This window comes from Solanum lycopersicum, chromosome 4 (assembly GCF_036512215.1).
Source record: "Solanum lycopersicum chromosome 4, SLM_r2.1".
Classification (NCBI taxonomy): domain Eukaryota; kingdom Viridiplantae; phylum Streptophyta; class Magnoliopsida; order Solanales; family Solanaceae; genus Solanum; species Solanum lycopersicum.
This window is the reverse complement of record NC_090803.1, coordinates 61,564,476-61,591,239: the sequence shown is the minus strand read 5'-3', so window position 1 is coordinate 61,591,239 and position 26,764 is coordinate 61,564,476. Positions and strand designations below refer to the sequence as shown.

Sequence of the window (26,764 nt, the reverse complement as noted above, 5' to 3'; positions counted from 1 at the left end):
GTTGTCATCAGAAATTTGGATGATGCAAATGAAATTCGGAAGATTCATGGGTAGAGTTAGGATTTTAGGTAAGAATACTGATTTAAAAAAATATGGTTGATATATTAAAATCACATCATATTAGAGTTAAATTGCGAATCCTTCACAATCTTTAATCGTTAAAACTTTTGAAACTTCCACGTATATTTTATTATCTTTTAACCTAAACCTTTTGAAACTTAAGATTGTTAAGGGAATGATTTAAAACACAAGATCGCTAAGAACACTTAACCTTTTGAAACTTTCACGAATATTTCACAATCTTACAACCTCAAAAAGCCTTAAATCTTTTCAAACTTGAGATTTCTAACAGAATGAATTATGATTTAAAACTTAACAGATTACTAAGAGAAATCATTTAAAACTTAAGAGAAAAGATTAAGAGAGGTTTAAAAAAAGTTTTGTATATTATTTAGTGAATATTTTGCAATTTGTTCGATGATTTACAAATGAGAGGCTTCTGTTCATACTACTTTTTAGGGACCTAAATGTAAATAATTATTTACTTTATAAGTCCTTATATATTTATACTTTAGTTCATATTTTAGATTTTTTTTTCATACTTTAGAGTATTTTAATGCATTTTGACAAATATGTTGTCTCTCTTGAGAATTTTCTACTAGTCTAGAAAATTTTAAGGCTTACTAAATATTTTTAAGGCATTTTAGAGTTTTCTAAGAAAAGATATAGGGAATCTAAAGTATCCCACTGACCTCTTTATAACTTTAGGTCCCTCTTATTTCTATGCCAAATTTAAACGATAAAGTGACGGATCATGACACATGACTAATATATTGATATCTCATAAAACTAAGTTTATAAGAATTTAATTTGTTATTTTGTATTCCAATTTTTTGATAGGTCATGATGTTTGGTGAAGCTTGCTAGCCCATTTCCTCTAATTTACCTTTTTGTGTTCTAGATTGCAATGAGACATACCTTGAGTAATTTTGTATGATTTAAAATTTGCATTTTAGAATATTGTATTGTCTTTCATTCTTTATAACTGCGGTGAGATCGCCGGGAGGAGATAACCAGAGCAGAACAAATATAATGATGGCGAAGTAAAATATTAATAAATGGGCAATTATAAAGAAAGAACTCAAGAACTACATTTACCAACTTCCATTAACAGTATCGATTCAAATATCACCGACTCCATTACTAGAAAATACCATTAATCCTCAGAGTCATTTCTTTAGAAGAATGTCTAAACAAATTAGCACACAAACTTCACAAATTTTGTTCACTAACCAATATATTAAATCAATTTTTTTTAAATGAACTGAATTTTTTCATTGACTAATTTTTCTACGTCTACTCTTATATATATAGTGATGTGACCTAACTCACCGTTGCTATGATCCACCCACAAAACATAGAAAGGTGGTCACTCAATGTTTTCCACTTCAAGCCTTTACTCCATTTACGGTTTGCAGCTTTAATAGTAGCAAAATTGACAAATTTCCTTAGTGAAAGAGAAGCCAAAAAGAATGAAAGTACAACAAAAATGTAATGCAACAGATGAGGTCATTATTCTCTTAACTAGGGCAAATATAGAAAAATATTAAGGAGTGTTTCCCTAGCTTTACTTATATGAGTTCTGAACTTCTGATTAATTTAATTTCATTCAATGAATTTTCTTTTCAAAAAAGTAGTAGATTTAATTTTCATATTTTTTTTAAACAAGTAAAATGTAGCAATATGAAGTAGACCTTGTCATTATTCTAGATAGCGATAATGCACAGGTACCTTCTTAATCTATGTCCGAAATTTCAGAGACACACATATATTATACTAAGGTCCTATTACCCCTGAACTTGTTTTATTAATAATTTTCTACCCCTTTTCCGCCTATATGGCTTTATCTTGTGGGCCCAATGCTGGTTGATTTTTTCTTTCAAACTAGTGTCACGTATGCCAAAAAGGGGTAGAAAATTACTTCTAAAATAAGTTCAGTAGCGTAATAGAACTTTACTATAATATAAGTGTGTCTCTAAAATTTCAGACATAAATTGAGAAGATAATTGTGCTTTTTCCCTTCTAGATAAAATAAAAGGAGCTCCACCATGTCCTAGGTTTATTTGAAAAAAAAAGACAGAGATGGCCGGAAACCAAAATTAGGATAAAATTAATTCATCTTCTTAATATAAATATTAAATATTTGAAAATTAATTAGTTGATATGATCCGTCTTTCCTCTCCTTCTTTTTCAACCGATAGTAAACAGTAAGTCGTAATTGTTCTACGATTATACTCCTTTTCATCTCTACTTTAATTTGTCACATTACATTTTTCGAAAGTTAAATTTAATTAATTTTTAAAATTAAATTAGATATTAATTTAATATTTTAAACAAAGTATTTAAATATTCAAAAACTATATGAAAGACCTATAAATTATATTTTTTTAACATATTATAACTAAAATACACATCTTTAAAATATTAGTCAAAATTATTATAATTTAACTCTAAAAAATAAAAATCATCAAAACTAAAAATGAACTGAGATAGTATTTATTGTGAAGCTTTGACGTCATAAGACATCAAGTGAACAAGTTGAATTGAATTTGAATAAGTCAAAATAAATTGAATTAATAAATAAACATATTATTCATCCATTCAAAAGATATTTACTTTGAAATAAATTGAGTTGAACTAATATATAACTCGGATAATGACCCAACTTACTTAATATTTACTGAGTTTTATTTGTTGATTTTTTTCGCAAAGTAGTACCTTATAAAATCATTTTCTTCCTTTATCATGATTATATATAATATATCAAATAAAAAAAATATTTTTAAAAAAATACTTATGAGTCCATTCAAAAATATATCAACCCATTTTTTTTTTATAAAATTGAAGTAAATTTTGTCACATTACTCCTATAATGATGTGACCTAATTCACCGTTGCTATGATCCACTCACAAAACATAGAAAGGTGGTCACCGAATGTTTTCCACTTCAAGCCTTCACTCCATTTACTATTTGCAGCTTTACTAGCAAAAATGAGCGAGTTTCTCCCAAAAAAAAATAACATATTTCTTTTGAATTCGAATAGTTTGATATAAAATAAAAATTAAAATAAATAGCGCTCCCTTCTAAACAAATTTTATATCGCATAAATTTAAATTAATTAAATTTTAATATGAATATCATGATTAAAAAATAATATTTAAAAATTAATTACTACAATAATCGATCTTTCTTCTTCTCTTTTTTTCAACAAATGATGATGACCAACCAGTCTTAACTGTTTTAGGACGGGCTATATTAGTTGTGAAGCTCCATCGTCAAATTTAGGTAACAGACTTCAGTAATAAATATCCTCAAAGTGAAATTCACCAATCATAAATGATTGGAAAAAAATACCATAGGTGTATTCTACATATAGATTGCATTAAATAGCATCAAATCCATCATTGGCTAATTTAATTTGAGTAAATTGATATCTTTATATATTGTTACATTCAATTTTATTCATAGACAAAAAAAAAAGTACATTACATTTATTTACATTATATATATGTAAACTTGTTTTTTACAGAAGAAACACCAAAAAAAAAAAAAAATGGAACAGCAAATAACTAATAAATTCACCGTCATGTTTATCTTCGTCATTTTAGTGCTTCTTTTTCGCCGTACTGAATCAACTAAACCTCCATTTTCATGTGACTCTTCAAACCCAAATACAAGTTCATATCCCTTCTGCAACGCTGCGTTACCAATCCCACAAAGGGTAAACGACCTCGTTTCGCGTCTCACTGTAGATGAGAAAATCTTACAGCTCGTTAATGGAGCGCCGGAAATACCTCGACTCGGTATCTCCGCTTATGAATGGTGGTCGGAAGGGTTACACGGCATTTCTAGGCATGGAAAGGGTACGCTTTTTAATGGAACCATTAAGGCGGCAACTCAATTCCCTCAGATCATTCTTACTGCTTCTTCTTTTGATGAAAATCTCTGGTATCGTATAGCTCAGGTATGTGATTATTATCATGTTTGTTGAGAGATAAATTTTATTATTTTTCAATTTTAGGAGTATCGCCTGAATTCATCGTAAATTGGCTAGTTTTGTATCGGTTGTCGATCTATATCAACCCTTCTCTTTTACTCCGACGCACTCTGATCGTGTTTACGCTATTCAAAATGTACTCCATTGGTCTATGTCCGTCTTTCATGCCTCTTCCTTTTAATTAAATATTAATATTATTAAATTGGAAATTTGACTTAAAATGTTCTTATTTAGTCGTCGATCTTAATTTAATATTTCTGTTTTTTCTTTCACCACATTAATATCGCTCTATTGGAGTAAGAGTAAGGTGGAACAGAGTAATTAATTCTATGTTGATTTTTAAAATTGGCAAGTATTTTGGAATGTTATTTTTGGTAATGGACCAGACAAGGGAGTAATTATAGTTATAGATAACTTAATGATTATCTTCCAATTTGTATGACATGCATTAAAATCATATTTAGTTGAAAGTTGATCATAAAATTATTGGACAGAAGAGGAATGTGTTTGTTGGATAGAAAGAAGAAAATCAGTACTAGTTTGTTGAACTTGTTGCTTTCTGTAGGCAATTGGAAGAGAGGCAAGAGCAGTGTACAATGCAGGTCAGCTAAAGGGAATAACATTATGGGCACCAAATATAAATATACTCAGGGACCCAAGGTGGGGAAGAGGCCAAGAGACACCAGGGGAAGACCCTATGATGGTGGGAAAATATGGAGTGGCTTATGTAAGAGGACTTCAAGGGGATAGTTTTGAAGGTGGGAAGCTTAAAGATGGGCATCTTCAAACATCTGCTTGTTGTAAGCACTTCATTGCTCAAGATATGGATAATTGGCATAACTTCAGTCGTTACACCTTCGATGCTCAGGTAAGTCTTAACTAACTCTGTTGCTGCAGTACATTGATTTTAGCTTTTCGCATTATCTTGTTGAATTTCCATTTTTGGAATGACAAATACTTCTTTTGGCTCCCTGTGATATATGTACCACATCCAAGAAGGTTTGCATGTTGAGAGGATGTGTTGCATATCTAGAATAACTTTTAAGTATGTATCTCCACAAATATAAACTTTTAGATAAATTCGACAAGATTTAATTAAGTTATTAAGTGAGGTTGTATTCCAAACTTGAAGAGTAACATCTACAAGATTGTCAGCACTATTTCTGTTCTAATAAATGGAGCTATTCAGGTCTTGAAGCAAGATTTGGCAGATTCGTATGAACCGCCCTTCAAGGATTGCGTGGAACAAGGGAAAGCCAGCAGTGTAATGTGTGCTTACAATCTTGTTAATGGGATCCCAAATTGTGCCAACTTTGATCTTTTGACAACTACTGCCCGTGGAAAATGGGGTCTCCAAGGGTAATTTCCCAACAATAGAAGAGAATGTTGAATCATGTTTCATTTCATTCGCACGTGAAATCTAACAGCATATATATAAGACTAATAGTTGTGTGTAATATAAAGGTACATCGTATCAGATTGTGATGCAGTTGACAAAATGTATTCCGAGCAACATTATGCTAAAGAACCTGAAGATGCTGTAGCTGCTACCCTCAAAGCTGGTAACTGATTGTCTGTTTCAAACTTTCAATTGCTCTGCTGTTAAAATAGACAAAATTTTCTAAAAAAAACAATAAGTAGAAAAAACATTGTCTTGCTTGTTTGTGAAATCGAAGATTGAATGCCTCACATCAATTATGACTTGCTTAATTCTAAAGTGTGAACTGTGACACAACGCATGCTGTAACAGAAAAAAGTTGATTACTTTATAACCCATTCTCTAGCTTGCGTGTTTTGTAAAATGCAGGACCATTGACATGCCCATGACTTGGTCCATTCTGTCCTGAAGCTGGATGATCTGTGCATTTCTATTATTAGCATGCTTTCTGGTCCTTCTAATAAATTCTGTCGATTACTAAAGCATCTGCTATTATGATTTGTGAATTAAATTCAGTACTTCCTGTTGTCCAATATGAATTTAGGAAGATGAGAAGTAACCTGCATGAGTTTTCTTGGTAGAGATGAAATTTGTTCCAGACGGGTCCTTGATTGAATGTAGTCAACTTCTACTTGTAAGAAAAAATATTATGAAAGAGAACATTTATTATGCATATAATGAAACAATATGTCAAAACAATGTGTGACAACTAGAAATTCCTTTCAAATCTAAGAAAACTTTGTTGATGAAACTAAATGTGTCTTTGTTCTTGGCAATGTAATTTCAGGCATGGATGTGAATTGTGGTTCCCACTTGAAGACATACACAAAATCAGCTTTAGAGAAGCAGAAAGTAAAAGAATCTGACATAGACAGAGCTCTTCACAATCTCTTTTCCGTTAGAATGAGGCTAGGGCTGTTCAACGGTGATCCAAGTAAATTGGAATATGGAGACATTTCTGCAGCAGAGGTTTGTAGTGAAGAGCACCGGGCACTAGCTGTCGAAGCAGCAAGAAGTGGCAGTGTCCTTCTAAAAAATTCCAACAGGCTCCTTCCACTTTCAAAGATGAAAACAGCATCCCTTGCTGTAATAGGTCCCAAAGCAAATGATTCTGAAGTACTTCTAGGTAACTATGAAGGCTTTTCCTGCAAGAATGTTACATTATTCCAAGGGCTTCAGGGATATGTTGCAAACACAATGTACCATCCGGGCTGCGATTTCATCAACTGTACTTCTCCTGCAATAGATGAAGCGGTTAATATAGCAAAAAAAGCAGACTATGTTGTTCTAGTAATGGGATTAGACCAGACTCTTGAAAGAGAGAAGTTTGATAGGACAGAATTGGGGCTACCTGGTATGCAAGAGAAACTCATTACATCAATCGCCGAAGCTGCCTCAAAACCTGTTATACTGGTTTTGATGTGTGGAGGTCCAGTTGATGTAACTTTTGCAAAGGACAACCCAAAAATAGGAGGCATTTTGTGGGTTGGTTATCCTGGTGAGGGTGGAGCCGCTGCATTAGCACAGATACTTTTCGGTGAACACAATCCAGGTGAAGTTCATTTTTCAACAATCCTTGTAGTTACTCTGTTTCCTCAAATGATGTTTAATTGTTATCTATTGATGGAATACTTGCTAAACATGCAAGACTGCATTATTTTGCAGGGGGCAGATCACCAGTCACTTGGTACCCCAAGGAGTTCAACAAAGTAGCAATGAACGACATGAGGATGCGACCTGAATCATCCAGTGGATATCCAGGGCGAACTTACAGATTCTACAATGGGCCAAAAGTTTTCGAATTTGGCTATGGTCTCAGCTACACTAATTACTCTTACACATTTGCCTCTGTGAGCAAAAACCAACTGCTTTTCAAGAACCCAAAGATCAACCAGTCAACTGAAAAAGGTTCTGTTCTGAACATTGCTGTATCAGACGTTGGACCAGAAGTATGTAACAGCGCGATGATAACAGTTAAAGTTGCGGTGAAAAACCAGGGAGAAATGGCTGGTAAGCACCCCGTGTTGTTGTTTCTGAAGCACTCTAGCACAGTGGATGAGGTTCCAAAAAAGACATTGATAGGATTCAAGAGTGTGAATTTGGAAGCAGGGGCAAATACACAAGTTACGTTTGATGTGAAGCCTTGTGAGCACTTCACTAGGGCTAATCGAGATGGTACATTAGTTATCGATGAAGGGAAACATTTCCTTCTTTTGGGAGATCAGGAGTATCCTATTCCTGTATCTCTATGATCTCCCAGATCTAAGCTTTTTAGTTAGTATTAAGATAATAGCTAGTAAAATTTAATTATGGAAGGTTACTAGTTAAATCTGCTAATATTTGCAGAAAGAAACTAGTTCTACTCTAGGTTTATGACAAATAATAGTTTAAAATATGACAAGTGAATTGATGAATAATTTGTTTTCATTTTATCAATAAATATCATGTCTTAAGTATCATCCTTTTGCATAAATTCTACTTTAATTTTGAATAGTTTAAAATATTATTAGTCCCTATCCTTTCTACTGATGAATATGATTAGTCCCACAATTAGAATGCTCATGGATTGTCATTGTCCTACTCACTCCTGTAGCTTACCTCCACCAACTGCATAAAATTATTCTTTAAACTTACTCTATATATTTTTCTAAGTTTTAGGTTGCTGATTGTATATTAGATATTTATATTTCGTAATACCATTTAAGGGGTAAAACGTTCTCGAACAAGATGATTACTTTTTTCATATATCAAGGATTATTCCTGTTAAAGGGTATATATTTATGACCAAACAATCCAACCACCATATATTAAGGATCATCTTCTCTAAAACGTGACAACCAAAACTTCTCTACGCAAGAACGCATAAAATGAGCTCCATTAATTAGTATGATCTTAATAAATATGGCCAAAAATAGTGTTTAAAGTTAGAAATTCTTCATACTTTAACAACGAATTAACTGAATCTCCGGATATTGTGATTAAAGTTAATTGGGAAACAGAGCACCATATGTCCTTTTACTTTGCAATTTAGAGCGATATATCTATATTATATTACAAAAATAGCGTATATATACTTCTATAAATGGTTCAAATATATCCTTATTATTACACTCTTATATGATATAAATTTCTTAAAACATGAGTATTTACCATTGTCTCGAATGATAATCTATATTACTTTATTACACATGTTGATTGAATGTTTTATCTTTCGTTAAAAGATCATATGACAAAAAAAATTATTAATTACTCTTTATTTTTATGATTATTTAATTATATTTAGTAAAATATAATTTGATACGACGAAAAAGGAAGAATAATAAGAACAAGTTGTTAGTTTTTTAGTTGAAGGTTAATTTTCGATACAACTAGAGTAGGTAAAAGAAAACGGGGAAATTTTTTATTCTATTCTTTTTTTTGTGTGGAAAAAACGGGGAAATTGAAAAGGATAAAAATAGGAGAATATATAAATATATATATAATAAAAAATTAATGGCGTAGATTAAATAACAAGAAAAAAAGATTTATAATATTTAATATGAGAATAAGTACGAAACTTGTTAGTAAGACTCGTTGGGTTACCAGATTATTTATTTTATAGTTAATGAGAATTTGCTATATGACTAACCAAACCTAAAGACAAAGTACAAACTAACAAAGCAAAAAGTATTAATACGAAAGTTTCTTCCTACTCTCGTTTTATAATAAATGATGTTTTATCTTGGTACAATTTTTCTTAAATAAAAAGTAATTTTTTATTAATTTTTCCTTAATAAGATATTAAATAATTTCTTGTAAATTGTATTTGTTTAAACAAAAGTAAAATTAAAAGAGAAAAATCAATATAATGAGATGGACCAAATGATCCCTCCATGTAACTCAATTGATCAAAATTTCAAAAACACATAATAATTTATATTAAGCTAATTATTTTAAAAAATTATTATTAATATTAAACACCAACCTAGCTTAACCAAGTTTCTGAAAAGTTCTTATAGAAATAAACTTACTTCGTTTGCTTCTGAATAGTAATAGTTTATGCAATTACTTTTGAGGCATAATATATATATATTAGATCTTAAATTTGGCTTTAAATTTTAACTTTAACTTTTAATTTTTATAATGCACAAACAGACATTTTAACTATCTTACTTTCAAAGTGCTTCTACTCTTTAATTTTTAAGACACGTAAAATAAAGATATATGCTAATTTTTTATATACACATGAAAAATTAATTTAAACGTTTAATTTAAATATATCAATCAAATATTCTATGGAAAAGTTACTCATGAGTATCGGCTAACTCTGAGTTAATATAAAATGGATCAAAATTAAAATACAACGAAGAAATAACTTACATATGTATGCTTTATGAGATTTAATGACTTGTATACATGGAAATTTTACTTGATTTGCAGGATATAAAAGTTAAGCTCAAAATTAATATAAAGTAAAAATATTATTTTCTATACTCGAATTAAATTGCACCAAAAATCATCCTCATTAGATAATAAAACTTATTTCAAAATGCTCTAGGCTTTAAATAGACATATACTTTTAAAACTAAATGGATAAATTCAATATTGTATATCCAAAACTAGTAACTTTAGTAAAATATTCTTTTACTATCAAAAAAGATTAAATTTCTTTTTTTTTTCTTCTTATAAATAAGTTCACCTCTCTTTGTACCACTCCTAACTCCAACTTCCATTTTCCCCCATTTTTCACTTCACAATGAAACTTCACATCTCAACTCTCATTACTACTATTCTCATATCTCTATCATTAGTTTCGATTGTTCAATCAACTCAGCCACCTTTCTCTTGCGATTCGTCGAATCCGCAAACCAAATCGTTAAAATTTTGCCAAACAGGACTTCCAATTAGTGTACGTGTACTAGACCTTGTTTCTCGACTCACACTCGATGAGAAAATATCTCAACTAGTTAACTCAGCTCCTGCAATACCCAGACTCGGTATTCCGGCGTATGAGTGGTGGTCGGAATCATTGCACGGCGTTGGTTCTGCCGGAAAAGGTATTTTCTTCAATGGGAGTATTGCCGGAGCCACCAGTTTTCCCCAAGTTATTCTCACTGCTGCTACTTTTGATGAAAATCTATGGTACCGCATTGGTCAGGTTAGTAACCAATTTAAAAATCTGTTTTGTTTAATTTTTTTTTTTTTAGGATAATGGACAATTAGCCGTTCAATTTATGTTTCAAATTTTTATGGACACACTTATACTATACTAAGGTTCTATTATTTCTAAATTTATTTTATAAGTAATTTTTTATCCATACTTAAACTGAAAAAGGATAAAAAATTACTTATAAAATAGATTCACGAATGATATGACTTTAGTACAGTATACGTATGTCTCTGAAAATTTCGGACATAATATTTACTTGTTTTTTACTTTTATACATTTTGAATCTTTCCGCGGCGATTTATTAACTTTAGACTTTAATTTTGCTAGCGAGGATTTGATTTTTTTACCTTATAGACTTTTTCTCCATTTCCCATGTTTAAAGGGAAGATTGATTTTGAAGGCACTATTCAAATTTTATCAACTTAAAAAAAGAAATAAAAATATATATATATATATAATTAACTTTGTGATTTAGAAGGAATATGCCCTGTCACTTAACATATATGCATTTTTTAAAAAATTGTAAAGTAAAGTTGAGATGTAATTTACTCACTTATTCTAAATTTTATGATTTTTTTATTTTTACCATATCTAAAATAATATTTTTTTTTCTTATGCAATTTATGAATGGTCAAAAGAGATTTCATTTTCTCGATAAATGTAGTATGTTAGTAAACTTTGAAATATAAAGTACACATTAGGTATGTAGATTAAAAATAGTACTCTTTCATTTGGATTGTCGGTGGATGTATGGATATTTATTGTGTCTCAAAATTCAATTATTGATAGTCCATCTTTTTTTTTTTATTTTACTGTATTAATGATTCATGTAACTTGTTACAATGAGTGTAGTGTAAAAAAAACTGTGAATTTTTATTGCTAATAATTTTGTAAGAATGAATTTAGGTGATTGGAGTAGAGGCCAGGGGAGTATACAATGCAGGTCAAGCAATCGGTATGACATTTTGGGCACCAAATATAAATATATTTAGGGATCCAAGATGGGGAAGAGGTCAAGAGACACCAGGGGAGGACCCAATAATGACTGGCAAATATGCAATTAGGTATGTTAGAGGTGTACAAGGTGACAGTTTTAATGGTGGACAGCTTAAAAAAGGTCACCTTCAAGCTTCTGCTTGCTGCAAACATTTCACTGCTTATGATTTGGATCAATGGAAAAACTTGGATCGATTTAGCTTCAACGCCATTGTAAGTTAATTCTTTCTTTTCTCTCTTTTCGATATAATCATGATGTTTGAATCAATTTGTGACCTATGTTATTTCTATGCGTATAAAGTATTTTTACATATTCACTTAAATTGTTTAGTATCTACTTTATGTCTTCATTAACTCAGATTTATGCATCTTAAGGCTGAAAGTGTTTTATGTTTTCCTCCGTCCAACAATAGTTATTCACTTGTAACTTGGCACATTTTTTAAGAAAATATAAATAGAAGGTTGATTTTACTATACCATCTTTTAAATATAATAAATACAATGTCTTAAAAAATGTAATTGAAAAATGAATATAATTGATAATAAGGGTAAATTAGAAAGTTTAAAATTATTCATAAATTTCGGAATGCATATATATATATATATATATGTCTTTTAACTTGACCTCATTTCACATTTATACTCTCAAATTTTGGGTGTACACCAATAAACATTTATACTTGTGTAAAGTTGAATAAGTAGACAAATTAGTCCAATGTGACACATTACACACCACGTAAAACACAAATAATCATGAGAATGTCACATAGGACGTGTGTGTTCATTTGTTTAATTTTATGCAATTTTAAGTGTCTACTTGTGCATATTCAAAGTTAAAAAGACATAAATATAAAATAATGTAAAGTTAAAGGATATATTTATGTATTATTTCATTTTATAAAGTGGACAAGTACGTAAACAAATATTGTTGGACGAATCAAGTTTTTTTCTTTGAAAGAGAGTACTTCTTTTATCTCATTTTGATATCTTTTTCTTTTTCAGTTTATCCCAAAAAAAACGCCACGGTACTTTAAAATGAAGTGATTTAATTTAATTTTTTTTACTTTAATGAAAATAAAATCATATATATATGTATCGTGATTGTTTTAGATTATAAATCTAAGTTTTTTCTTTAAATATCATCAAGTCAAATAATGTTAAAAACGAAGCATGGACTAATATTTTGCATTTCTATAGCCTTTTTATTTATATGACCAACGAGTAATCAGTATTTAACGATTCTTCACTACTTTCGAAGTTTAGAAGACTTCATTGTCTTGATATGTTATATGTACTTTTCCTATCATGGAAACAACAGTCACGGGATTTAATTTTCTGAATTATTATTAGGGCAACAACCTTATCTGTCAGATCTTTTTAAAAAATAAATATATATTTTAATGCTTAAAATTTGCAGGGAATAATTCTTAAAATGCTAGTATCGAAAAAATAATGCTTTTTAATGTTTATTATGACATTGTCGGTGGGATGTCAAAATAAAAATAGAAATTGAAAATATAATTCGTCTTGCCAATATTTTGATGGACTAATTTAAAAATAGAAATTGAAAATATAATTCGTCTTGCCAATATTTTGATGGACTAATTTCAAAAGACTGGATTTGTATTAATTATACCTGGCCCCTTTAATTTTTGTTTTTTCATTTTTAAAATTAGCATATTTTATCGCTAGTCGAATATAAGGTAAAAGTCTCAAAGTCAAATTGTTCATTTTCTATTTATTCTTGCACAATAAGTGGAGTGGATTAGGGACCAGGGAGGTCGTTTTGATCTATTAGAAATAATTCTACTTTTGATAGAAAAAAGATAAAATATATGTAGACTTTATTATAATTATACTGAATATATAATTATTGACGAAAAGTCGTATTTGGACCAAGACAAAAAAGTGGGCGTGGCCATGTCCACCATTGAATGTAAAAGATAACACAAGTCTTTGTCTTCTTTTTAGGATTCACACTTTTTCTCAATAGATTGAGAAAATTGGAGTATTTAATCTTCAACTTTTAGTGGAAAAAATGAAGCATGAGAATGATGCTTTTTTACACTGTACTTTTATTCTTATTGTCACATTACTTCAAGATTTATGGAATCTACAAAAGAAATAAAAAAATTATGGAAGTAACTTTGTACTAGTATAAAGTTTAGTATATTCAGTTTCACTTTTTTCCCTTTTGCAATCATGACCTCTGATTTTTCTTATAATTACTTAGGTAACCCCTCAAGATATGGCAGATACATTTCAGCCCCCTTTCCAAGATTGTATACAGAAAGCACAAGCCAGTGGAATTATGTGCTCTTACAACAGTGTTAATGGAATCCCAAGTTGTGCTAATTATAATCTTTTAACTAAAACAGCTCGTCAACAATGGGGTTTTCATGGGTAATCCTACTATTTAACGCACTATACTCTTATAAATAATCGATCTTTAACTTATATACACTAAGCAGTCTTTTTTTAATATATAGAAGTTAAACTCATTTAAATATTATAGGTACATTACGTCCGATTGTGACGCAGTTCAAGTCATGCATGATAACCACAGGTATGGAAATACACCAGAAGATTCAACAGCATTTGCACTTAAAGCTGGTATGCTTAAACCTTTGGTTTTTTTACTGCTTTATTTATTGATGTGACTAAATTAAGCTATGATAATAATCAATGTCACCAAAAAAAAAAAAAACGTTTTAAGTGGAAACAATCCATGTGCTCTCTAAGCTAGATTGGGCCTACAATTATCTTAACCCAATCTATTGAATTTATTTGGACCTAGGCCCCATGGTTTTGGTTTTGTGGGCTGAATGGAGCAAATAAAAGTCCAAAATGAAAGTCTATGATTTAAATTTATTTGTTTTCCTTTCCTTTTTAGTCTGTTTCAAAAGAAATGTTTTCTTTTCTTGTTTGGAAACTTTTAAAATTTTAACTTTTCTACAAGACATGTTTATGACCATAAGATTAAAGGACATGTTAGGTAAATTTGATCAGAAGTTTAAAAGTCTACTTCGTTGTTGCAATATGAACTAACCTTGCAATTGGCAGAGCCTTTGTCAAAAAATTATACTGAGTAGCTAGGTAAAAACATTTTTTATGTTTATCTATTACATATTGACACACCTTGTGTGTGATTTTACTTCTATATAATTTGACGTCTCTTAGTCAATATTGTGGCTCCGCCACTATACTATAATGGACTAACCATGTTGTTTCAAAATGTGATGGGAATTGAAATTTGATAGGCATGGATATAGACTGTGGGGATTACTTGAAGAAATACACAAAATCAGCAGTAATGAAGAAAAAAGTATCACAAGTTCATATAGACAGGGCTCTTCACAATCTTTTTTCCATAAGAATGAGGTTAGGATTATTCAATGGGGATCCCAGAAAACAGCTCTATGGAAACATTAGTCCTAGCCAAGTTTGTGCTCCACAACACCAACAACTAGCCCTTGAAGCTGCAAGAAATGGCATTGTCTTGCTCAAGAATACCGGCAAGTTGCTGCCTCTTTCCAAAGCGAAAACCAACTCCCTTGCTGTCATCGGTCATAATGCCAACAATGCTTATATTCTTCGTGGGAACTATGACGGTCCTCCCTGCAAATACATCGAAATTCTCAAGGCATTGGTTGGTTATGCAAAGTCAGTTCAGTACCAACAGGGTTGCAATGCGGCTAACTGCACGTCTGCTAACATTGATCAAGCTGTCAACATTGCAAGAAATGCAGATTATGTTGTTTTAATCATGGGGTTGGATCAAACTCAAGAGAGGGAACAATTTGATCGCGATGACTTAGTGCTCCCGGGGCAGCAAGAAAATCTTATCAATAGTGTTGCTAAAGCTGCAAAGAAGCCTGTTATATTGGTGATTCTCTCAGGAGGTCCAGTTGATATTTCTTTCGCGAAATATAACCCTAAAATAGGAAGCATTTTGTGGGCTGGCTATCCTGGTGAAGCTGGAGGAATTGCTTTAGCTGAAATCATATTTGGTGAACATAATCCTGGTAAGACTTGATCACTTCGTTACGATTTTTCCCCCTTCCTCAAACATGCTTGATTTTGACAACGACAACGTTTTTCTTAATGTCAGGGGGTAAATTACCTGTTACTTGGTATCCTCAAGCCTTTGTCAAAATACCAATGACAGATATGAGGATGAGACCTGATCCTAAAACAGGTTACCCTGGAAGAACATATCGATTCTACAAAGGTCCCAAAGTTTACGAGTTTGGATATGGTCTTAGCTACACTACTTATTCCTATGGATTCCACTCTGCCACTCCAAACACAATCCAGTTAAATCAATTATTATCTGTAAAGACAGTTGAAAATTCAGACTCAATCCGTTACACGTTTGTGGATGAAATAGGAAGTGACAACTGTGAGAAGGCGAAATTCTCAGCTCATGTTAGTGTTGAAAACTCAGGGGAAATGGATGGTAAGCATCCAGTACTACTTTTTGTGAAACAGGACAAAGCGCGAAATGGAAGTCCTATCAAACAGTTAGTTGGATTCCAAAGTGTAAGCTTGAAGGCAGGGGAAAATTCACAACTTGTGTTTGAGATCAGTCCTTGTGAACATCTTAGCAGTGCTAATGAAGATGGATTAATGATGATAGAAGAAGGATCGCGTTACCTTGTCGTTGGAGATGCAGAGCATCCTATCAACATCATGATATGAAACCAAAAAAAAAAATGGTTACAAAAAGTTATTTTTACTATTTTGAATTTCACAAATCCTCTCTAAATACCTATAAGAGTGGCAATGTTGCAGCAGCAACAGCTAAAGTATAGATATCAAGATGAATTTGGGCTATTATCTCTTTCTCTTGCTAGATATCTATTTTATTTTCTCTTCTTTTTTTTTCAAGAACTCGAAAAGTTTTATAAGAAATTCAAGTACTACTAGCATTAAGATGTTAAGGATGCTCACTAGTGTATCTCATTATGAATTATAGAACAAAGACGTTAACATAGACGGGGAGTCTTGAATATGTCACTGGTTCAAGTCGTGGAATCAATCATTAATATCTACTACCTTATCCACGTATCACCCCTTTCGAGTACAACACATTCCCTCAAACTGACCTTTTTATATTTTTACTAAGCTAGGTTGTTATAGAATCCATAATTAGCTATAAAATACGAAGTTTTTAAAAAGTGATTGTGCCTTAATATATGACATTGTACAAATAACGTGCAAGCCTTGAAGGAAATTTTTTTACATTGAATAAGAAATATTCTCGATCACTTTACTTGATGGAATTTTGTATATTTTTTATATATAGAATTAATTAGTCATCCAAAGGAACTAGTGCAAAATTCTTTTAAGTGGAAAAACAAGCACCAAACTTTTCCATTTATTTCATTTTATTACCACTAAATATATTTTGTAGCACTTCATGAATAGGACCAAATTAAATGGTCTATCTAAGATTCATCTAACAACATATTTTTAAATCCGGAGTCTAAAAGGTGAAAAATGTTAATAAATTTTTTAAAACGGTATAAAAAATACTTTTTTAATTAAAATGGCAAAATCGTTGCTATAGCAGGGATTTGTAAAATTTCCTTTTAAAAAAAAATCATATTTTTTTTAAAAAATCGCTGCCAAGGCAGGGATTTTCAAAATTATATATTTTTTATTTTTTTAATAAATCGCTGCAAAGACAACGATTTTACGTAAAAAAATATTTTTTTATTATTTTTTACTTTTTTTAAAAAAAATCAAATAAAAAAAATAAGCATCATATATGTGTTGTAAAAAAAATAATCATATTTTTAATTCAAAATCACAGCGATTTGTTTTTATATATTTTTTATTTTTTAAAAAAATCACTGCAAAGACAGTGATTTTACGTAAAAAAAATTATTTTTATTATTATTTTGCTTTTTTAAAAAAAAATCAAATTGCTGCCTTGACAGCGATTTGTTTAAATTTTTTTTTTTTAAAAAAAGGAAATTTTACAAATCGCTACTTTGTGAGCGATTTTGTCGTTTTGGTTAAAAAAAATTTATATACCGTTTTAAAATTTTTGTTAACATTTTTTGTCCTTTAGGCTTCGAACTCATATATTTTTATGGTCCATTTAAGATTCACCCAACTATATATATATCTTCCTAAATCATAAATATGTATTAATGTATTCGACTATAAACTCAATAGTTGTCATATATTAATTTAAGTTTATTTTAAAAATTTATGAATTTTAAATTTTGGATCGTCTTTGAAGGTATAGTTGTAGATATCTATTTCTAATTAGTAAAGTAAAGTAAATTGCAAGAAAATGAAAATGAAAAGGTCAAACGCTTTTTTCTCTAGGATTCATCGTGGACTTTAATTATTTTAATTATAAGCTAATGGTTAAGGAGAAGATTCTCAAGAATCTCAACCAGTATAATTTTTAATTAATTATTTGATAATAATGTAGCAAATTACTCATGCGTTGATCTATGACTACCAAAAATAATTTTTTTAAAAATGCAGCAAGAATTGAGTCATGCTATTTGTAAAAATAAGTATAGAAGAATCTTTTGATTCTCGACAATTATTCTTCCTACAAATTACTACTATATACTATTTATTTTTTTGTTATTAGGGTAAGGTTCAAGAAACAGTTGTAACTCAATAGCCACGAAATGATCATTTTAGGGTATTTATTTTGTTGACGGATGCTTTTATTATGCTGATAATAATTGTGTATATAAAAACGATATATACAACTTAGGTGACTATGTATTTTAAAGCTCAAACATAGAAATTCTGATTATTTTTAGTTATGAGTTGTAGTAGGTTATTTTGCTGCTTATAAATCCATACTACATCGATATTCAATCGATCTGATAATATAAAAGCTATTTATTTCGTTGATTAGCGTATAAAAGTTAAACAAGTTATTTATTTAAATTCTTAAAATTAAGATCATCTTTAGATACATTTTGCATGATATATATATATATATATATATATATATATGTATATATATATATATATATATATATAAACACCCGTATAGAAACTTCCCTTATTATCCACCAACTGTATTTAGCTACATATAATATTATGGAATTCAATGTCAATTGTATTTTTTTAAAAATGTCAATTGTACATTAAACAAAATTTGGAAGTGGAATCTGGTTGTTTATGGGATTTTCAACAGTATAAAGAGAAATATTCTCCATGAATTAATATATATGATAAATAATTAACACTTTCTATATGCTTTTCGTGATCGAAGTCTAAGTGACTAAGTCTTCTATATATATATATAAAAAAAAAATCTTGGTACAATTATCACTCTATAAAAAATGAGTTTTTGCAGTAATTAATTAGCAAAAATATATATTTTTAGCGGCAATTAACATTCTTTGTATATGTCCTAAAGGCTTTAGCGATATTGGATCTAATGACACTTAACTAATGCTAATTAAACACTATTTTTGTGTCTATTTATTGCCGCTAAAAGTTATTTTTGTTATAGTGTATATTGTCTTTTAGATTCTTTCCTCGTAAGGTTTATTGTTATTTATTTGAAAGTCGTTAGTGACATATCACAAAATTAAGAACAAGTGTATTAATTTAATTTATGAATTTAAGATTTAAGTAAATATAGATTCGTAATTTAATAAGTTTATAAAGGACAAAAAATTTAATTCAATAAACCAAAAAAATTAAGATCTGAGTATTGTTGCTTTAGAGTCTTGGTTCCAGATATAGCTTTGTGTCCTTGAGAACAAAGACTTGATCATCAACTAATACAAAGTAAGAGAAAGCTTAGAGTCATTTTATAAGTGAATAAAATGATTATTTATAAGCAACAAATGGAATATATGAACCAAAGTATGTCATCCAATAATAATGTTTTACTCAGAAGTGTGTTAGCGCTAAAATCTCAATGTGATTTGTGAAATTTTATATATAATTATCGTTTCTAATAGGTGATTATGTTTTCTCCAATCTAGTTAAATGTCTTTCATAAAGTTATGCAACCCCGTATTTATAGTTATGGAAAGTATTTCGATCTACATAAGTTGTAAAACTATCACAAATATTATGTGATAAAATTGTACTTATGTGATTGATCAAAAAATATCATTTTAAATATTTAGTGAAATTTGTTAATTCTTGAATTTAACTATGATTGTCACATCATTTGAACATGTGACATTATTTTTTAGTTTTAAACTTGACTAGGATGCCGAGTCATTTTGACAGGTGGCATAAGTTCGATCCTCAAAATGAAATGAATCTTGAATTGAGTTTAAAAAAATAGACTTGTTTAATTGTTTAGTTTAAGTAAATTATTTAATTCATATAATTGTAAATTTAATCTAAATTTTATATAAATTTGACCGAATGAAATTTATTTGCCTATACTATTAGTATATTATTTTTTTTTAAAAAAAAAAGAAATTAATTTTGTGAACGTATAAAAGTCTTAATTTGAATATATTGCTTTTGATAAATAAAAGAATATGTGAGTATACACAATCTTGACGAGCACTCGCATATAAATAAAATAGATTTTAATTAATGTCTTGACCGATTTTACTGTACTTATTTATTATATTGATGCATTACAAAAAAAATTTCAAGAAATAAACCACGATTGGTGAGTTTAATTTACTTTTTTTCATGGCAAGGAATAAATTGACTAAAACTAGAGATTATTATGATTTATCTCTAATAATAAAAATATACATTGTATGTAGGCAATTATATTCAAAAGAGAGAACTACATAATTAGGTGGTACACCATAAAACATTAAATTTTGAAATTATCAACATTGCTTAACAAGGTTAGGATAATGCACCATCCACATTTTTTAAAAAAAATCTTTTCATACGTCCGAAATTTAAATTTAAGGTTCAATTATAGACATTTTTGAAAGTTCAAACTTTATAGTATTACATATCTCCCAAGTCCCGACATTTTAGTATGTTTGACCAAGTTTTTAAAAGTAGAGAATATTTAATTTTTCTTCAAAAAGTATTTATTTTAGAAAAAATAGTTTGTTTGGTCAAATTTTTAAGGAAAAGAATAAGTATTTTTGAGTAGTCCAAGAAAGTTTTTTTTAAAAAAAATAAAACTCAAAAGCACAAGTTATGCAAATTATTATAAATTGCCTTTAAAATTATTTAGCTAAACATGAATTGTTATTATTCTGAAGTATCTTTTTAGAATATGTTTATGATAGAAAACTACTTTTTGAAATAAATATTTTTGGAAGCTTAATCAAATAAGTAAATTATATTATTTCCACTATTCCTAAGTTATCATAAGGCGAAAGAGAAAAAGGTATGTTCATAAAATATCGATTAGTGAGTTGAATATATATCTTAGACTGTATATTATAGTAATTGTTAACCCTAAGACCTTATTTGATATGAATAGTAATTTGAAATAAGGATTTGAATATATAATTTGAAATATTAAAGTTAAAATGTAACTTTATATTACATGTTCAAATGCTTATTAGGATTTATAACGTGGAAGAATTTATTGCCAAATAGAACACCAACAATAACAATATTAACAAAGTAGTCATGGGTCGTGACTAGAATTCGTTGTAGTGAATAAATCCTTTTTATGTATACTAAGTTTAATTTACAACATAACATGTAAGTATTACTCTAAAGTTTTATATAGTAAGAGATTTTAAAGAAGTAACTTAAAAAAAAAAAAGTTCTTATATTATTAAATTTTTATTTTTTGACGTGAAATTCGTCTAAGATGTCATATGTACCTCCTCTTTAGAAGCTTATTAATCTAGAAGTCAGTCAATTTTGATTAACCTACCTCATCAATCCATTTTATGCTAGGGACATTATGTACGCCTTCCTTTAGGGACTTAGTTCCGTCACTAAGAGTCCGTTTGGATTGGCTTAAAAAGTAACTTTTAAGTAAAAAATAAAAGCGCAAACTTAAATGACTTTTAAGTAAAAAAAAAAAAGTATGGGATGCCTACTCTTGGTTTTTAAGTTATTTTTAACCTTGTCAAATACTTTCTAACTTATTTTAAGTCATTTTTGACTTATTTTAAGTTGTTTCTATTGTTAAAGAATGACAAAAGTCCCACATCGAGGATTAATGAGATGGGTGGACTCCTTATAAAGTTTGGACAATTCTCTCCCTTTAAGCTAAATTTTAGGGCGTAAGTTAGGCCTAAGACCTAATTTTACATCTATATTTATCAAACGCCCAAAAGTCAAAAACTGACTCAAAATAGATGTGCAAGGCGGCTCAACAAAATATTTGGCCTTAAGCTAATCATAAGGAAGGCACAATTATATTTTACTTATTTTATTTTATATGTTTTAATTTGATTCGACATGAAGTTTTAGATATACAAAAAAAATTAATATAATTGCAAAAATTAAAATGTATATAACATACAAAAAAAATATTTTATGAATGACGTAATATTTATTTAGAAAATTTTAAATTTTGTGAGCAGATTTTATATATATATATTTTTATATATATAATGCTCCTAATAATATTAGTGAATTTGGGGCCTTAGAAATCTTGGGGCTTAAAGCAAGTGCTTTAGTCTTCAGCCGGCCCAACCTATCAGCGTAATGAGGGAATACAACAATATATAATTGTCATAACTAAAATCGCAATTCACTTTTTTCTTTATTTTAATGTAAAATTTGTTTTAAATATTATGTGCATCTTATTTTTTTAAAAAAATTGCAAGTCAAAAAGCTTGTCAATTTTGTTTGCACTACAAATAATAGATTATACCTAAGACGCAAAAAAAATAATATGAACTCCAGGTTATATGTATGAAAATATATAAAATTAGATCTAACATACCTTATTTACAGCATTTGAACATTAAATATTTAAGTCAAATTAAATTTTCCTTATGCACAAACGATATGAAACATATAAGCGTATATAACGAAATATCAAAGGCAGAACCTATATTAATTCAAGCAGATCAAATTAAGCAAAGAGTGTTGAATTTTTAAAATATTAATATAAAAACTAAAGTAGAATAATATTATAATAACTTTTATATATAATATATAGTATTAATATTTTGACGAGTGACCACTGACGACTAGAAAAAAAATCATATATATTGCATGTGCTTTCTCTTATCATATAAAATTACTTCATCATAATTTTTATTAGGATAAAAAAAATAATAACTCTTTTGGGAATGTGGAGAAACATGTAAATTAGAAAAAAAAATCATATATATTACATGTGCTTTCTCTTATCATATATAATATAAAATTACTTCATTATAATTTTTATTAGGATAAAAAACAAAGTAACTCTTTTGGAAATATGGGAAATTGTCATTTACACATGTAAACTGACGTATTATTTTCTAAGTTTTTTTTTGGGGGGAAATACCCAAGTACCCCTCAACCTATGCTCGAAATTTCAGAGACCTCAACCTATGCTCGAAATTTCAGAGACACACTTATACTATACTAAGGTCCTATTTCCCCTGAACTTATTTTATTAATAATTTTTTACCCCTTTTTAGCTTACGTGACACTATCTTGTGGGCCCAACGATGGTTGACTTTTTTTTTTCAAACTAGTAGGCTAAAAAGGGGTAGAAAATTACATATAAAATAAGTTTAGGGGTAATAGAACCTTAGTATAGTATAAGTGTGTCTCTGGAATTTCGGGCATAGGTTGAGGGGTACTTGAATATTTTTTCTTTTTTTTTAATATTATTATTACATATATATTCAAACAATGTGAAAGTCCTATTATCCCCTTCTCTTTTTTTAAACTTCATTTTTTTCATATTATTTATATGAATATTCACATTTTTCTACTTACACATGAACAATTAAAGGTCTTTGCATTATCATGTCATTTAGAAAATACATATGAATGTATATAACAAAAAATTAAAATTTATATTACACTACATCAAATCAAATTCTACAAAAATCTATGAAATTTTGCACAATTAGTAACTTCATCAATATGATACAGACATTTTGGTGAATGACAAATAGAAGAGTCAAATACAATTTTTCTTATCGTATGCAATTTTTCTTATCTTACCAAATAATTCATCATGATAAATAGTCCAACAATATTATTGTGATTTTTTAAATATATATTTTGCTAATTTTTAAAGAATTTACCTATTTTTCTTGGAAAATTATTTATTCTACTGATCTAATCAAGAAAATACCAAATTAACCTATTTTCCTTGTAAAACTATTTATTCTATTAATCTAATCATGACCATATCAAATTATATTTTAAATGTTTATTTAATTTAAATTTGTTAAGAAGTTCAGAAAGAAATGCTAAAAATAATTGTAGACAATAAAATCTGCGTTAAGAAAACAATAATTAAGAATGGAAAATAATCGCAACAATCCTTTTATTATTTTAAAGTGTGAGCATTAATCTCTATGATTTTCAAGGGTTTTGAGCTTGATCGTCTTGATCTTGATCTTGAATTTTATCTTGATCTCGACTTTTAGTTGATTTCAAGGGCTTTGAGCTTGTATCTGGTGGTCTTGATCTTGAATTCTAGTTGAGTTCAAGTGTTTCGAGCTTGATCATGAATCTAGTGGTCTTGATCTAAATCGATCTTAACTTCTAGTTGAATTCAAGGGCTTCAAGCTTGATCATGAATCCGATGGTCTTGATCTTTTGATCGTTCTTGAACTTAACTTTATCTTGATCGTTCTTGAACTTTATCTTGAATACTTGAATTCTTAAACTTGAATACTTGAATTCTTAAACTTGTGGAGAAATTTGTGGCTTTTGATCCACGAGTTTTCTCTATCATCTTGTTTCGAATTATTGAACTTGTAGAGAAATTTGTGGTTTTTGAACCACAAGTTTTCTCTAGCTTCTTGTTTAGAATTCTTAAGCTTGTTGAGAAATTTGTGACTTTTGATCCACCAACTTTCTCTGGCTTCTTGTTGCGAAGTCTTAAACTTGTAGAAAAATCTGTGATTTTTGATCCACGAGCTTTCTCTAGCTTCTTGTTGCGAAGTCTTAAACTTATAGAGAAATATGTGATTTTTGATCCACGAGCTTTCTCTAGCTTCTTGTTTAGAAGTCTTAAACTTGTAGAGAAATCTGTGGCTTTTGATCCACGAGCTTTCTCTAGCTTCTTGTTTATAAGTCTTAAACTTGTAGAGAAATCTGTGGCTTTTGATCCACGAGCTTTCTCTAGCTTCTTGTTTATAAAGTCTTAAACTTGTAGAGAAATCTGTGGCTTTTGATTCACGAGCTTTCTCTAGCTTCTTGTTTAGAAGTTATAAACTTGTAGAGAAATTTGTGGCTTTTGATCCACAAGCTTTCTCTAGCTTCTTGTGTAGAAGTCTTGGTTCTTTTTTAAATAGTTTTAAAATAGAGGAGTTGTATTTAGAAGATGACTCCGTTCGGCCAATCAGATTTGAATGACGTGGCATATGAATTTTATGGAGTGGACTTTAATTAAATTCATATTTATTGAATTTAAGTAATTAACCCAATTATATTAATGCATAAAATTTATTTGAACTAATATATTCATGAATTTAATATAATATGAATCACTTTATAAATTTATATTTAATAAATTTTAAGCTGAGTACAATGATGTTTTCCTAATAAAAATAAATATTTCAAATGATATTTGTTTATACTAGTGTGACAATTTCTTTTATTGGATTTTGAATTATCAGACAAGATGTGAATTACGTGCTAGACATGTTGAAATTTTCATCAATTAAAATATTAATCTTCTTTGTTAAAGTTAGAATCCCCTTTAAGCACTTTTACAATAAAAATTGATTATCTTGAATTGTTACATCATTTAGTTATTAAATATTTAATTAGTGTTTTAAGAAAATAACGCAATGACAGCATGTGATATGCTTGCATATTAATTATGCCATTTAAAATAAAATTACATGTATATAAATATCTATAACAAAATAAGAAAAACACTATATTATTTGGTGGGTTCCTTAAAAAATGATTGTTTTTACATGACATTTTTATCAATACGGACTTTGATCTTTTGTTTAGAGCAAATTAAATCATACGAAATATATGACATTTCAATTTTAGTTGGGTATAAAATTAAAATAAATTAATTCATATTATCTTCATTAATATGATATTGATATTTGGTGAGTGATAAATTATGATATTGATATTTGGTGAGTGATAAATAGAAGAGTCGGATATAATTTCTTTTTTGCATTACCAAACTATTTTATCATAATAATTTTTCCAAATAAGTCCAATGATATTATCCTAATATCCTGTAGTTTTGTCAATTCTTAAACTTTTATTTATTTTATATGACAAATCTTTTGTTCTATTGATTTAATTAAGAACATATCAAAGAATAAAAAATAAATCTAAATACATTTAATTTGTCTTAGTTAAGTGATTTCGCAAAAAAAAAAAAACACAATATAATGACAAAGCAAATATTTTATATGATAATTTTAAGGCATAACACATAAATATTACCTTTGACTTTACTTTAGTGGACAATTATGCTCTCAAACTTTGAACACTTAAACTTGTATAAAATTGAATAAGTAAACACATTTGTTCTGCGTATAGGATGTCATGCAAGATCCTAGGGCGCCATGTAGGATGAATGTGTCAATTTGTTAAATTTTATACAAGTTTAAGTGATTACTTGTGCACATTCAAAAATAAAAGACCACAATATGTACAAATTTCAGTTGGTATAATTTTCAGTTTTGACCCCAAAAAACAACTATGTAATGCACTAACATTAGAATTAGGCATAATACATGAACATGACCCATAACCCGATGTTAACTGGCAACTATGACCTTTAACTTTGAGTGTTCACAAGTTGACTCTTAAATTTCTATAAAGTTGAACAAATAGAAAACATGTCCTACGTGACATCCTATATGACAATTTGTATACTACGCGATGTCTAATTTATATTATGTCACATAGGTATCGTGTGTCTACTTGTTCAATTTTATAAAAATTTAAGTGTCTACTTGTGGATATCAAAAGTTGGAAAATATTAATAGGAAATGAGACCAAGTTAAAGAGCACATTAATGTATTATATGTGAGATATATTTGATCTACCCGATCTAGTGAAACACCAAAT

General features: G+C 29.0%; 2 protein-coding genes across 2 annotated transcripts; both read left to right on the top strand.

Annotated features, from left to right (window-relative positions):
• Positions 1 to 3,597: 3,597 nt before the first annotated feature.
• On the top strand, positions 3,598 to 7,955 carry Arf/Xyl3 (alpha-L-arabinofuranosidase/beta-xylosidase). Its single transcript, NM_001279180.1, has 6 exons — positions 3,598 to 4,025; positions 4,624 to 4,926; positions 5,248 to 5,417; positions 5,523 to 5,620; positions 6,284 to 7,048; positions 7,162 to 7,955. The coding sequence occupies exons 1-6, from the start codon at positions 3,615 to 3,617 to the stop codon at positions 7,746 to 7,748; spliced, it is 2,334 nt and encodes a 777-aa protein (NP_001266109.1). The 5' UTR covers positions 3,598 to 3,614; the 3' UTR covers positions 7,749 to 7,955.
• Positions 7,956 to 10,191: 2,236 nt separating this feature from the next.
• Arf/Xyl4 (alpha-L-arabinofuranosidase/beta-xylosidase) lies at positions 10,192 to 16,569 on the top strand. Its single transcript, NM_001279185.1, is given in 6 exon segments — positions 10,192 to 10,633; positions 11,552 to 11,854; positions 13,875 to 14,044; positions 14,157 to 14,254; positions 14,902 to 15,666; positions 15,753 to 16,569. Coding segments are annotated over 6 exon segments (2,328 nt in total). The 5' UTR covers positions 10,192 to 10,231; the 3' UTR covers positions 16,343 to 16,569.
• Positions 16,570 to 26,764: the final 10,195 nt, after the last annotated feature.

Coding starts and splice junctions, on each gene's coding strand:
- Arf/Xyl3 (NM_001279180.1), top strand. CDS start 3,615: ATGGAACAGCAAATAACTAATAAATTCACCGTCATGTTTATCTTCGTC. Junction 4,026..4,623: donor TCTGGTATCGTATAGCTCAG/GTATGTGATTAT, acceptor TGCTTTCTGTAG/GCAATTGGAAGAGAGGCAAG. Junction 4,927..5,247: donor GTTACACCTTCGATGCTCAG/GTAAGTCTTAAC, acceptor GGAGCTATTCAG/GTCTTGAAGCAAGATTTGGC.